General features: G+C 46.7%; 1 protein-coding gene across 1 annotated transcript; it reads right to left on the bottom strand.

Moving 5' to 3' along the window:
- Nucleotides 1-6,030: 6,030 nt before the first annotated feature.
- Nucleotides 6,031-11,217, bottom strand: PHLDA1 (pleckstrin homology like domain family A member 1). The gene is made up of 2 exons (XM_054188546.1): nt 10,526-11,217; nt 6,031-10,198 (listed from the first exon to the last, which is right to left on the bottom strand). The coding sequence occupies exon 1, from the start codon at nt 10,990-10,992 to the stop codon at nt 10,531-10,533; it is 462 nt and encodes a 153-aa protein (XP_054044521.1). The 5' UTR covers nt 10,993-11,217; the 3' UTR covers nt 6,031-10,198; nt 10,526-10,530.
- Between the last annotated feature and the right edge of the window lie 3,253 nt (nt 11,218-14,470).

Here is a 14,470-nt window from a genome sequence, read left to right as displayed (position 1 = left end):
GAAGGGCTACCGTACCTTTACAAGGCACTAGCCCCCTCCGCGAGGCACGCAAAATGGTCGGTGGAGCAGCTGCTGGCATCCCGGTCTGTAAACCTCTCCCGCTAAACGCTGCCTGCTAAACTCAGAGATGAGGAAGGGAGAAGAGGGCTGGAGAAAGACTAAGCATATCCAGAGCTCAGCAAAACTAAATTACTTCTCCCGAATTCAGCTTGATTTAAGGTTTCGAGTTCATTTGGAGTGAATGCGTTGGGGAAAAAAAAGCGACCCTTAAGTGAATGCTCTGTAAATTAACCATTAAATCCACTCAGATTCAGTTAAATTAAAACATCAGAAAATCAAAGCCAGCAAAATGATCTTTGTAGCCATGACAGCTTTGCAGATACATATAATATTTCCTTTTATGCAAGCTTTGCATTGTGTTAGAGCCCTGCCATTGCCCGGAACAATTAAATACCACATTAAGGGCTACCTGCATAAGCACTTCCCCTTCCTCAGTGAGCTTCAGCAGCAAAATAAATTGCTGCAGATTTTTCAACTAGCAGGAAAATGACGAAATTGTTTTGAATTACCTTTGGGAAAAGAAAATACCTTTTGGTAGATGGCTCTGTGGCTGAGGAAAAAAACCTAGGAAGCAGAAAAGACCCTAGCTGTCCAAATGAAGATGCCAAGCACGGGTGCTACACTCTCGCACGTCTGGGGTGGCTAGCACGCTGCTCGCAGGGCAAGGGGACCTCTGCTCTCGAGATGAGATAGGTTTATGTCACACGTTGAGCTCAGAGCACCTTCCCCTCCAGCCCCAGTTCAAGATGAGTTGTCAGAGCTGTTTCTGAGGTTATTCAGAGCAAGAACGCAGGGTTGAAGGTGTTTTGGAGACCCCTGCTAAGCTTTCTGGAGAAGCCCTTGTTCAGTTGCTTGTTCTCGGTGTTAGCACTCGCAGAATTGTGGTGAGGAATGGCCGTGCCGGTAAAGCCACTGGCCAGGCAGCGGCACGGCACATCCCTGGAGGGCTGGTGAGCACCTTCAACACCATTTACAACAAAGCTTGTTCCTCTCATGCATACACAGAGGACTTCAGAGCAGGAGTCGCCCAGGAAGGCTTCTCCGGTCAGACGTAAGCAACACCGGCAGGAGGGAGAGGAGCCGCGAGCCACCCCGCTGCCCTGAGTCACCCCGGGAGCCCCTCCTTGGCCTCCCCCCCGGATGACTCAGGAGGGTGGGGGGAGGGATGATGGGGAGCTGAGCACCCCATGGCTGCGGTTTCACAACGCGAGACGTCTGTGGGCCATGACTGTGAGCTGCTTAAGCCCTCAGGAAAACACGGAGGAACAATTTCCAAATTGTTTGGGAGTGATGGCAGCAGCTTCCCTGGGGCAGCAGCTAAGTGCTCCTTCGCAGCTGCTGCTCCCGACCGTCTCTGGGCTAATTCTTAAACACAGGAGCGGGCCCAGGGATTAGCTGCAGAAATTATCTCAGTTTCATCCCAGACACATCCATCCAGTGAGCCATCATCCTCCCTTTTATGCAAGCTACTGTCTTTTCTCTAAGAACGAGAATGGGGGGAAAAAAATGGCTTATTGTTGATAATTATCATCATTTTATAAAGTCTTACTGCCCTCTCAGCTGTCAGATACCCCTCTCTCTTCACACCTGAACTCTCAGATTGTGCCTGCAGAATCACAGCAATCGCTTTGGGCTCTGCGGCTTCGTAGGTCCGACTCCACCTCTCCTCGGAAAGAGATCGGCCGACCACCCCTCTCCATCTTCCTCGGCGCCGGAGGGACAGTCGGTCTATTTCAGAGACACCCTCCCTGCAACAGTCGCCTTTTCCCAGGCGGGCCGGGTGCCCCGGTGAGGAATGCCGACAATCCGCCGTGCGGGAGCGGAGCTGTCAGCGTTACTTCCCTACCGCTGAGCCCTCAGTCATCACTTGCACCGAGGATAAGTACGCAGCCCGCTGCCTTGTGACAAGAGCTGTGACTTTGTTTAGGAGCCAAGCACTAGGGATGAGTACCAGGGAAACGTGGCTTAGTGGAACAGGAAATATTAACAATCCGTGATAAAAATGAAAAAAGCGGCCAGTACACGCCTAACTCGGCTGGAGGCAAGGCTTCACGACTGGCTAAGAGTAGTGACAGCCCCCCAGAAAAGCCAATAAAGAAATAGCTTTTCCACTTCAAGGGTGACTTTTTAGAAGAATGGAGTGATTTCTCTCATGTTTGCCTGTGCACAAGAAAAGCCCCTGGCAAGGTCATCTGCATATTGCAGTAGCTGCTGGCACAGGAAAGGGCACGGAGGAGTTTTCAGCTCCACAGATGGTGTAAGGGGCTGTTGCGGAAGCCCACAAAGACAGACTGACACCTCCAGCAGCGGGTTAGGGTAAGCCGGTTGTCTGTGAGCTACTACAGACTTGCGCATCAATCAATTTTTTTCTGGTGAGGAAAAAAAACATTTCACGGGGATAAGTATTCCTGGCTAAGAGTACTTCTCTCAAAACTCCTAATTTCTGACTGAAACGGTCAAGTGATCGTGGGACAGTAGGGAGAAGAAAGTTATTCCCCCCTCTTTTTTTTTTTTCCACGTGATTTAGTTAAGGCTGGAAAAGCTGCATTAAGGCCGGATTCGTATCTATACAGTCCTTTCAAGTTATTACGGGGCTGATAACCTCTCTATGTACTGTGGATTACAAGGACAAAGAGGAGCTTAATCGCTCCGGAAATGGGTAACAACTCGCAGATCCCTTCGCTCCTAGTACGCTGCGGTTTGCACAACGCATAGTGCTGGGAACCACCAGCAACCGATTGAATAATCTGAAGACATCCAAAGACTGTGCTAAATCCCACGTGAAACGTAAAGGGTTTTGCCTCGCTCTTATCTCCACCAGACAAGTAGCAGCATCACGCGATATTTTATTTTTTTTTAAGGCTGGAACTTACCTGGGGCAGGGCAGTCACGCATTTGGGTCTCCATCCAAGGACTGGTGGAGGGCTTGGATGCTGCGTTTGCAGTTGGCTCTAAGGAATGTCCCTCCCAAGCACGGAAAATGGGCTGCGAGAGGGAGGGTTTCTGATGGGGGGACAGGGACCCTGCCTATGGAGGGGATGCTGCTCTCCCTCTCCCACGGCACGACCTTGGGCAGGCGGCGCGGGCTCTCCGGTCCCGAGTTTCCTCTTCTCCAAACCAGATATGATATACAAGTGGGCTGAGAGCCTTGCAGAGAGGTGCTATCGCTGGTACAGGGAATTATCATCCCCCAGGCCCAGGTCCAAAGCACACAGCAGTATGAAGGAGAGCCGTTCCCTCAAAGGACCCTGGCCCCCAAGCCAAGAACAGGCTGGGTTTGTTCTCCCAGCTGCAGGCTCACTGCTGTTACTACACGCCGTGCTTTTACCTTTGTAAATGGGCAGTAGGGGGCAAAAGATCCCGAAGGCTGAGCGACAAAACCCAACAAAAATTACAGTTAATGAAATAATCCCCTCCTAAACAGTATACGACCCAGTTCCTGAGCCTCCTGTGGGTTATAATCAAAACCATATGTACAGTCATAAATATCAGAAATATTTACAAAACACTGACAAGATCTTAAAAACAAAAGCAGTGATTTCCTCATCTCGCTGGAAGCTTTACAAAACGTGGGGTAAATTGTCTCATTTAAAATATTCTGCTGACCACAGAGCACTGTATGCTTCATTGTAATGGTTAGTCATTCTATACGTATTTACTGGTTTGGTTAATCTACTAATGGCTCGTTACAAACTATTGCAAGACAGAGGTTATGAAGTAGGGTCAATAAAAATGTTGTTTATGCAAAATCCACTGTTGTCATAGTGCAATTTTACACAAAAGGTAAATCAAACCCATTTCTCCTGCACTGGCAGCTGGCATCGCTAGGGACACCCAGCAGAAAGACATGGAAGGGCTGTAAAATTGGCCAATGATGTAAAGCGTCTGTGATGAGTCTACACTGGGGCAAACGTCTCTGCTTGATGTTTGTCTGAAAACCCAAACAAAACCAAAAAATCCCAAGCACTTAAGCGCAGAAGCCTCACCTCTGGCTTTGCCTACAAGGTCTCCTAAGGAAAACTTGTAGGTGCTGCAATCAAACCAGGCTGCTGAGGCAGAGCACGAGCTGCAGGTGGGTGCCAGCCAGCAATATAACCATTTCCCGGTGCCTCAGCCAGGTGCTGGTGCCCCTTTCCTTGTGAGCTCAGTGTGTAGCACTAAGGCCAAGATCCCACAAGTAACTGAGCCCCTTCGTGGGGTCCCAAGCAGCTCCCAGGTCCTTCAGGTGCCAGGACACCTCGAGGGTGTTCAGCTCTTAGGAGGACCCAAAGTATTTTGCTCTGCCCATCTTCAGCACAGAAGGCACGAAGCCGTGCTGTGAGTCGCGTGTAACAGCTCTGTGGCCTTTCCAGGCCAAAAAACCCCCAGTGGCAAGAGAGAAAGAACATTATCAAACACCCATAATACTGTTCATAGATTTATACACTCAAAACAAGCTTTTTTTAAAAGACTTGACGGTCTTCCCAACATTTAATTTTAAAAAAAATAAAAAATGAGTAGGTGGAGAAAGTAATTTAGGCACTTTCTAGGAAGGACTGAGATGTTCCTGCTTAGGAACGGGCAGTCAAAAAAGTAAAGGCTTTGGTTTAGTTCTGATTTGGGTTCAATTACAAAGAAAATTGTTCCATTTCCGTTGTGTCATCAATTCAATGAAATTGCAAGAAACTGTTCCGGTCTAGATTTCGTTTCAGAGGGGAAAGACGACATTTAGATTGGTGGTCTTTCATATTTTATTTTGCTCAGAAAACATAGGCACTATTCCATCTTCTTGTTTCTCTCCCCCTCATTTCATTGGAAAAGATGAAAGACCAGAATGTGAGTGTTATCCTAATCACACACCATGACTACTGGCACAGATTATAGGCAAAGGTCTTGCTCCTGGGATTTTGTTCCTGGTTTTTCTAAACAGAAAAAGAGAAGCAGCCACCACTTTTGCAAAAGGTTAAGATCTGTCTTTACTCAAGAAAAATTCCTGTTGATTTCAATGGGTTTTGAATCGGGCACAGATTTACCTCTGTACCTCGCACTGATGCCTGAGTTTCCTCCTTCTTCCTATCTTACTTTGGATCAGAGAGAACTTTTGAGAAAACCCTATCAAGACAATATTCCCCACTAGGAAAATAATGGCGCAGCTTCTACAGCTATTTCACACGTACCATGAATATGTGAGCAGCCTTATTTCATATCCTCTTATTCAAAACTTTGAGAAACATGTTTCCGATGCACCTTTATAAAGATATAGCCATTGATGCAGGAGCAGAAACAATGACAAATTATTAAATTCTTGTTCTACTGTATTTATGCCCTTACAGAGATACTTATCGCCGTTGTTAAAAGCTCATAAGGGACATCTCTAAGAGCTGTGAGCAACGGTGGGCCCTTGAATAGACAATAAATCCACAGACGCTTAATTGGCTTTTCAAAGCTGCTGAGCACCAGTGCTTGTGAGAGGTCAGCTCTTTAAGCCATCATTTGCCTATCAAATATTAAGTTCAAATGCCCACATTTTTGGACGTTTACTATTGAAAAGAGAACTTGTACTTGTTACATCAATAGCCTTCTTATGGAAGAGGTTACCGACACCTCTCCAGAGAAGGCAAACAGCACCAGTAAGTCTAGGTCAGTGCACGCTGTGCCACTAAAGTTAATACGCTTCCAGAAGATGCTTAAAAATGAGGACCTGCTGCAATGCAAACACACCTCAGGGGAGTTCAAGGCGTCCAAACGGTTGCAGTTCTGCGGAGGTCCCAAAGCAACACGTTTTTCTTGTCATACCTCCTTTCTTTTCCCACGAAGCTAGAAGAGAACGGGGCGGAGCACACGCCGAATGGTGGAAGTGTTCTTTCTGGACTACTTGCAGGTTAGCTGAAATTCAATCACAGCGCTTCAGATACATTTTTAAAAAAAAAAAAAAAAAAAAAAAAAAGAGCAACAAGGCACATTTAATGCTTCGTTTTAGATTCCTAATGTCACACAGAGGGAGGCATTCACGGGTAAGGATTATGAGCCTGAAGTCTGTGTCCCAAAGGTCTGTTGTACGTGGACTGCGACGCCAGGCAGAGTATTACTGAAATTGTTAGGACTCAGTGTGAGGGTGCTCACACGTGACACACAGCAAGAAGAAAAGCTGAGGACCCTGAGCCTTGTAATTGTGCTATGTATAAAGATTAATTGGAGCATCTAAGTGGATCTTTCCTTCGGAAGGTATCTACACATGTTCAAAGCGTTCCTCTTAGGTCCTTAGATCGAGTTGAAGACATTGGAAAAGCTCAGATGAGGCTTTAATCATACGAGATAGCCCACCAAACAACCAGTCCTCCAACATATTGAGAGCTCTTTCAATAGATACCTCTTTATTTGAAATGGAATGCATCTTGAAAAATATGAAAAATAAATCACATCTCTCAGAAATCATTTATGAGTCATATTTACACACAAATTTTTTTTTTTTTTGATGACACTGATACTTCTGCTCACAACAGGATATGCTAGAAAACATTTGGTACATCACTGCAGCTATAATTCAGAAGCTGGCATTTGCATATCATGAACCTTAAAAGAAGAGGAATTACTTCAGGATGTCACAGAGACAACATCCACTTGATCTTCCTTTTCCCCCAATTTCTAAATTTTCTTGGTCACCACAGCGTGAATTTTCTTGTTGAATCTGCCCCTTAATCACTTTTTTTTTTATTAAGACACGTAATTTTGACCTCTTTATGACTGTCCACACTTTTGCTATCTATACCAAGCATTTGCCCGTGTACATTTTATTGGCAATTTTGTTTATTTTCTAATGAATTTACTTCAGCCGCATGTTGTTGCCTTTTTTTTTTAACTCTTTTTTTTTTTTTTTTTTTTTTTTTTTGCTAAGGGGATGGACAACCTGATTTCTTTATTTCCAAAGCTCCAATAAGTTGGAGCATGATCTGCTGGACCTGCTTTCCTAGCCATGCCTTACGAGGCAGTGGCAGACAGTATTTAACCAAAAGTAGCTCCAGCGAAGATCGCACAGTAGCAGAGGGGCAAGCCAAAAAAAGCCCAGAACTACCTCATTCATAACATCAAACAATTTCTTAGGCTAAAATTACCATCAGTCTAAAAAAAAAAAAATCAACTCGTGGAATTTAGAGCGTGAGAGAGTTGTCGGATTGTCCACGTCAGACAATTTAGCCTTATTTATACTGACATGGCCTGAGCTACACGGCCCGACTGTCCCCAGGGGACCCCAGCCAATTTGTTCCCGTTCGGTTTCCAGGAGACAGCCCGGAGGCACCGGGGGGAGGTTTGACCCTTACACCCATCCCACCAACTCAGGAACAGCTCGGGGTGGATTTTGTGACGTGACCATCTCTCACGCTAAGAGTTCTGGCTGACACCAATGTTCTCAAAAATGGAACACAGCAGGCAATGGCAACCGGCAAAAGTTTGTTGGTGAACTACATCAGTCCAAATGGTTTCGAGTGCAACCGTCAGACCAACTTAAAACAAGAAACATGAGGTGAAAGTGTGAGATTGACCTTGAGCCGGTGGAAAAAGAGCAGCAAATTCAAAATGAAAGCTCTTTTCTCAATCCTTAGCGTCCATTATATCACTAAAATTGTCATCTTTCATTTTCAAAGTCCAAATACTTCCAGAAGAGCAGTAAAATTTCAGCTTTAGACCAGATCCATAGACTTTTGTGGCATTCAGGAGCTTGCATCCACCGGGGACAGGAATACCTGCCTCTCCAAGAGAAACACATGTCTCCAATCACACCGGAATTAATTTTCATCAATTACATTTATCCTTCAGTAGGCTAAAACGTATTTTAGTAGGTGAGATATCAGCGATACGCCTGTACATCTGAAAAGGTGGATTAGTTAATCAGCAAACTGTAATTAATGACTCTAAAGAGAGGAGCCAAATTACAAATTACAGTCTATTTTGTGAGCCTTTGACTAGCTCATTAGAGAATCCCCTTGCAGCTCTAACATCCAAGCATTAGCAGAATGATAATGGCAGATGTACAGAGATGTGGAAATTGGCTATTATGATTGCCAAGACAGCGAATCTAATCCTAGAAGATGCAGGGCACCTTCGGTTTCAATTAGTCTCAAAGGAATAACTTTGTTAGGACAGCTGTAATCTACCATCCCAAACTCGTCACGCAACCTTGTCAAGGGCCGGATCGGAAAGAAGCGCTTGGGAATAGCCACAGAGGACGGCCGAGGTCTGGGCTTTAATTCTGCACCAGAACATGTTTTGCACTACCTGGTCTAGTGGGGGGTGTCCCTGCCCGTGGCAGTGGGGTCGGAACTAGGTGATCTTTAAGGTGCCTTCCAACCCAAGCCATTCTATGATATGTGACTTCGACGCCTGGGGGCAAGGAGCAAAAAATGAGGGCTAAAAGAGACGTCTCCTTACAGGACCAAGCTTAAGCTTAGGGTGCAGAAGTCAGAAAGGGACCGTCATGAGCAGCAGCCGATTCCGAGCTGTTCCTTTGAGCGTCACTTCAGTCTTTTGCTTCGAACACTTACAGAAACAGCTCGAACAAAGAACGTGGGGCTTCTACAGTCAAGCTACACCTCAGTTACACAAACAAAAAAAGTCCTGGATGCGTGGCTTTAAAGGATTTTGTTTACATTCACGTAACTTGTAAAGGGGCCAAAAGCCATTTTCCTCACCGCGCTAGTTAAAATAAATAGCTCTGAGGCTGCGACTTTTTACTTTGAACCGGAGATAACGGGCCACATCGCTCCGTCCCTGCTTACAACCTCCCCAACTGACTAGAAACCAGGGAAGCCGGGCAGTAGTGGCACACAACTCGAAGTCACCCATCACCTGCAGGACCCTGTCCCAGAAAAGACACTCCCAGAAAAAACACCGGCCCATGCCCGGCTCCCTCCGTTGCTCCGGGACGAGCAGCTCCAACCCGCTCTCACCGGCATCGCCAGCCAGGCAAACTCCCGCTGACTTCTAAGAGGCAGAGGAAGACACACCAGCTGTGCAATTAGCCCTTTGTTTTCCAACTTCATGGCTTCGTCAATGTTTCTTTAGAGGCGAGATCGCACGCCCCTCGCAACATCTGACAGTGCTACGCACCAAAATTAACCTACCGTATTCTCAGCTAGGGAGCAACTTCCAGCTTGTGAAAACCGTGACCAAAATAATCTGCAGGCTAAGATGCGGATAAGATGGATTTTTAAACTAGGGGCTACTTTAATGCAAGACATTGAAAAACCGCCGTGAAAATTCAACGCAGGTCGAGAGCCCAGACCGCTCACAAACCGGCAACACAGAGGGAGCCCTGAGCCGGGGCACTAAGAAACATTCGTAAGCGCTGCCCAGCTCCAGCCCAGGGGCGAGCACGTCCAACTGGGTAACAGGAATACGGCTGCGATTCCTGCACCGCAAAAAAAGTCGGTCCGACTCCGCTCTGCTCATACGTTGAACAAATGGGTTTTAATCTTGGAATAACAATCAACATTTTTGAACAACCAAGAGCGCATAAGATTTTTATCATCTTCCGCCACATGTATATTTCAAAAGAAAATAACTTAAAACCCAGACTGTAATTGATATTCTCACTAAAGAGAAGAGTTTTCATATGCAGAATGGGTTTCAGCCAAATTTTCCAAACCACACATCACATTTTCCTTGTTAGTGTAATACAGTGTATTTTGGGTAAAAATTAAAATCTCTTTTGTCAAATTGCACGCGGCCAAACTTTTTAGTTCCTTTAGGGAGCTAACAGACACGTTGATTTTTCCTTTCCTTTTTGGATACGGCCTACATTCAGAAGTGTCTTGCAAACAAGCCTTTAAAAAATAAAAAAACAACAAAACAACCAAAAAAAAACCAAACAAACAACCCTAATAAATAAAATAAAATACATTAAAATAGAGTTACAGTACGTCATGTCTCCTAGAAGTCCCACCACACCAACGGATCCTTTCCAAGGTTCATAAATAATAGATTTGAAATGCTTCTGGGCACCGAGGGCGGCAAAGCAGCAGCAGCTGGGGTTCAGGTTGTTGAGCCGCTTCTCTCCAGTCTACCTGCATCTCTGGCGCTCGCCCAGTTTTTGATCAACCGCAGCACGTCCCCAACGAACGCCCTCAAGTCCCGCTCCCCCGAAGCGCTTCGTTAACTTCACCTGCAATTAGACAGGACAGCACAAAGGGCAGCCGGTCAGGCCAAACCTGCCCGCAGAAGGTTCTTCCCCGCCGGGAGCCGCATCCAGCCCCGAGGGGACCCGCGGGGCCGGCGCCGGGCGGGGGGACCGGGATTCGGCCAGAGCGGGGCGGGCGCCGGGGACCGCAGCGGGGAAAGTCCCGGGGTCCGGAGCGTGGCTCGGCCGCCCCGGCGATGGGAGCGGAGCCTGTCCCGGCCGCCCCGGGGATGGGAACGGTGCGGGTCCCGGGGGCCGGAGCGCGGCTCGGCCGCCCCGGGGTGGGAGCGGAGCGGGTCCCGGTGGTCCTACCTGCCCTAGGCGGAGTTGGAAGCACTGCGGAGGCGCGGCCCGTGGGTCTGCCCCAGGTGCTGCTGCTTCTGCCGGGTGGAGCGGACGGCGAGGATGGCCTGGCGGTTCTTGTACTGCACCATCTGCAGCGTGATCGCCGCGTTCCAGCCCTGCTCCTGCGCGCACCGAAAGTCGATCTCCTTCCCCTCGGCCATCACCACCGTGAAGTACACGTACTTGCCCTTCCGCTCCACGCAGTCCACCGTCTTCATGTTGGAGAAGTGAAGCTCCTTGATTTTGGCCGCCGGCTCGGCCGGCAGCGGCGGCTGCTGCTGCTGTTGCTGCTGCGGCGGCTGCTGCTTGGGGGGGATGAGGAGCAGCCCCTCCTCGGTGAGGATGCAGCGCTTCTTCTTCCAGAGCTGCAGGAGCCCGTCGCTCCTCTTCTCCAGCACGCCCTCCTTCACCGCCTTGCAGCCGCTCTCCAGCATCCTTCTGGCATGGGCCGGCGGCCTCGGCCCGCAGGGGCTGGGGTCGGGGGGCAGCCGGCACCAGCCGATGACTCTCCGGCCAGCACCGGCTCCGAGGCGGAGGGCCGGGAGCGCCCCGGCCCGCAGGAAGCGGAGCGGCTGCCGCCCGTACCGCGGCGTGGCGGGCGGCGGCGGAGCGGGGGCTGCCGGTGTGGCGGAGGGCTTTTCCCTCCCCTCGGCTTTTGAAGGCGCCTTTCCCACCCCGCAGTGACACCCGGCGGAAAAAGGCGGTTCCTCCCGCCGGGCAGCGGGGAAGCCCAGGAGCACACGGCGTTGCGGAAGCGGCCGGCCCAGACCCGCCCCGCCGCCGCGATGGGGCTGCGCTCCCCGGCCCCTCCCGCCAGAGAGAGACGGCGGAGGTGCTGCGGGAAGGGTCTCCCCGCCGCGTTTAGCTAAAGGTAGGCTAATGCAGGGGTTAATGTTTGCTTTCAGCGGGGTAATTCCGGCAGTATTTGTTTAGAACAAATTTCCTTAACCTTCCCCCGCCGTGGGGAACGACAGCAAAGGGCTCCCTTCTGTGTGTTCTTGATTCAAGTCCAATAAAACCGGTGCCAATTTTCAGCAACACCCTGATATTTAAACGATCAGCGTTCCGTTAAACAAAGGGTAGAGCCTGGCACACTACCTGGACGACAGCTCTGTCCCTACGCTTTAGCATCGCTCTCGACACTGCTTCTAATCGCGGACTCATGGAATGATTGGGGTTGGAAGGCACCTTAAAGATCATCTTGTTCCAAGCCCCCTGCCATGGGCAAGTAATGTATACATACAACACATCTTTACTCTCTGCAGCACTCCACACAATACCTGAAGAAAACAACTATCCCTACCACTTCCCAAAGGAAACACTTGGAACCTCAGTATTCAGGAATTTTCAAGTAGACTAGGAAAACAAACGCCGAACTGGCAGACAGCTAGGACCACTTTTTCATGTTATTTGTTGCCACACATTTGCTTCTTGTTTGGATTCTCCCCTAAGCTTAGCTTTTGAAATCATTTATTTGAGTAGAAAAGTAAAATGACCTAAGGTTAATATTAAACCATTTAAAGTCCTTTGCTGTATTAGAGGCAAATCAAAAGCCCACATAACTGAATTTGGCTGACAATGCCAGTGTCAGCTGAATGCCGAAAACTTCATATTATGTTTGAGAGCACTGTATTTTTTAAACATGTATTTTTACATGGCCATAAAAAAAAAAAAAAACAAAGCCTCCTCACAATAAACTTGGTAGCTAGGAAGCAGGTCATGCTCTAGCACAGGTCCGTGGGAGCACATTAGGAAAAAAAATATCAATATTAATGATAGCATTAATGGAGTTTATCTCTGATAATGTTTTTTAAAGGATTTCCTCTTACAATCTTTTCCTCTTGAAGTTCAAAGTTAATTTTGATAAATTGTTGAGAGGTAAACAATTAAGGTAAAGGCAATTACAATTATTCAGCTGTTTTACCTTCCCTGAGGTAACTGGAAGACGCTCAAATCAGTAACAAAGGCAACTCGATAGCCACAAACTGAACAAAAAAAGAAGAGGGGGGATTAACATCTTAAACATCCACGTATCAAAAGAATAGTCCCTTCTCAGAGCTTAACATATACACAAAAAGATAGAGTTCATTCTCACAACCACCTTACGCCTATTTTAACAGGCGCATGCTATTTTCCAAGAGATCTGAACGCCGTTTTTGTTTGAATCTGGAGTTCATTGCCATTTGAACCTAAATTTCCCAGCACGAATACCTGCATCTCCAGCTGCTGGTGCACGTACAAGGAGCCTCACACACGGCTCGAGTGAGATAGGAGAACTCCTGACTTTTCACCTGATGTCTTTTGCATCTACTTCTTCACTTCTGATTAAGTGCATCTCACATGAGCAGAGACTTAAATTTGAAATTGTCAAACTACAACATGAACTGGTTGAAATGTATTCATCTATACCAAACAAAATACTGAGTTTACGTAAGGCATAGGACATCGAACTAAACCCCATCGAAATGCCCCATTTCTAATAATTCACCTGTTCAGTTTTGGTTGCTGCTCCATTGCTGAAAGTGAATATCCCTTTGCCTCCAAGTAAACGCACCAACCAGTAGTGTGGAAACTTGCCTTGGACTTAGGAGTCCCACATGTTATTCTGTAACAAGCCTTCAAGAGCTCACCCCCCCAACCCCCTGAAACACTACACTGTAACACTTAAGAACGTTAACACATAATCTATATATATATACGTATTTTAATGTGAGCTTTTTTGCTTGTTCTCAGTGCTAACAGTAATTTGTAATTAATCAAAGGAAAAAAGTGAGACTAGTGTGGAAGGCCAAAGATTTTCATCAAATATACAGGAGAAAGAGATTAAACTCTAAATTCATTCTACTTCAGTCTTCCACGGCATAAAACACTCTGAAGTGTTGAATGTCAGATTTTTAACCCAAATCTAAACACTGATGGACATAATCTGCTCATGTATAGACGGACAATAGCTGTTTATTCCTGGTGAAATTCACCCAAGCATGTGATCAGAAGTGAACATGCAAAACATCCACTTGAACTTGTACTCTGTAAGCCAACGAATATTAACAGCCATTTAAAATACACTTCATTTTGCCAAAAATACCAGATCAGTCAAAACCTAGGAGACCAGGGTAAGATGAAATACTGACAGTTTAATGGTAAAAGAACAAGCTATCCCAATTTAATTGTGCAGCCTTTGGCAGTAAAGGATAACAAACTTCATTTTCCTAGATGGAAGTCAAAACTGAACTTGCAGAACTGTTTCTTACATTAGTATTTTGAAAAACCACACTCACCACAGTTAAGCCCACTACATGTCCCAGTGAGGCTTTGCTTTACTTTTCTTTAAATGTATATTTAAACCACTGCAATTACATTAACTGTTCCATGTCTGCTACTTTTATTGAAGTTCCACTAAACACTATGCAGGTTCTGCCTCTGTTCCTGCTGAAATATCTGAGGTGCAGATGCCTCCTACTGTCAAACCTGAAATACTACAACCTGAAAAAACACTGAATCTGATCCTTGAAAGTCTCTACATCGAAGATCCATTTATTCTTTATTGAATTTTTCTTTTTCCATGTACAAAGTTGATACTGGTAACAGAAGTGTTTGGTTGTTAAATACACTGCTCTCCTATGTCATAAGCTCCCCAACTTAGACTCAAGCAGTTGAAGTTTTGTATGTGTAACCTTAATTAAAGAGTAATTATGGTAAGAGTAATTAAAGTGTTCTTTTTAAACCCTGAGGCAAGTTAAACGTTTTGGGAAGCCACCAAGAAAGACTAAAAAGCCCCCAATTACTAGTGTTCTCCTGGGTAATGAATCTGCAGGCAGCTTGAGACCAACTATTAGTTTCACAGGGCTGCTAAACCTATCTTGAGTGACAACCCTTAAGCATTTCTTCCATTACTGAGAGGTGGATAAAACA

The sequence above is a fragment of the Rissa tridactyla genome, chromosome 1 (assembly GCF_028500815.1).
Source record: "Rissa tridactyla isolate bRisTri1 chromosome 1, bRisTri1.patW.cur.20221130, whole genome shotgun sequence".
In the NCBI taxonomy this organism is placed as follows: domain Eukaryota; kingdom Metazoa; phylum Chordata; class Aves; order Charadriiformes; family Laridae; genus Rissa; species Rissa tridactyla.
The sequence above is the reverse complement of the archived record's forward strand: the minus strand, read 5'-3'. Positions and strand labels throughout refer to the sequence as shown.

Coding starts and splice junctions, on each gene's coding strand:
- PHLDA1 (XM_054188546.1), bottom strand. CDS start 10,992: ATGCTGGAGAGCGGCTGCAAGGCGGTGAAGGAGGGCGTGCTGGAGAAG.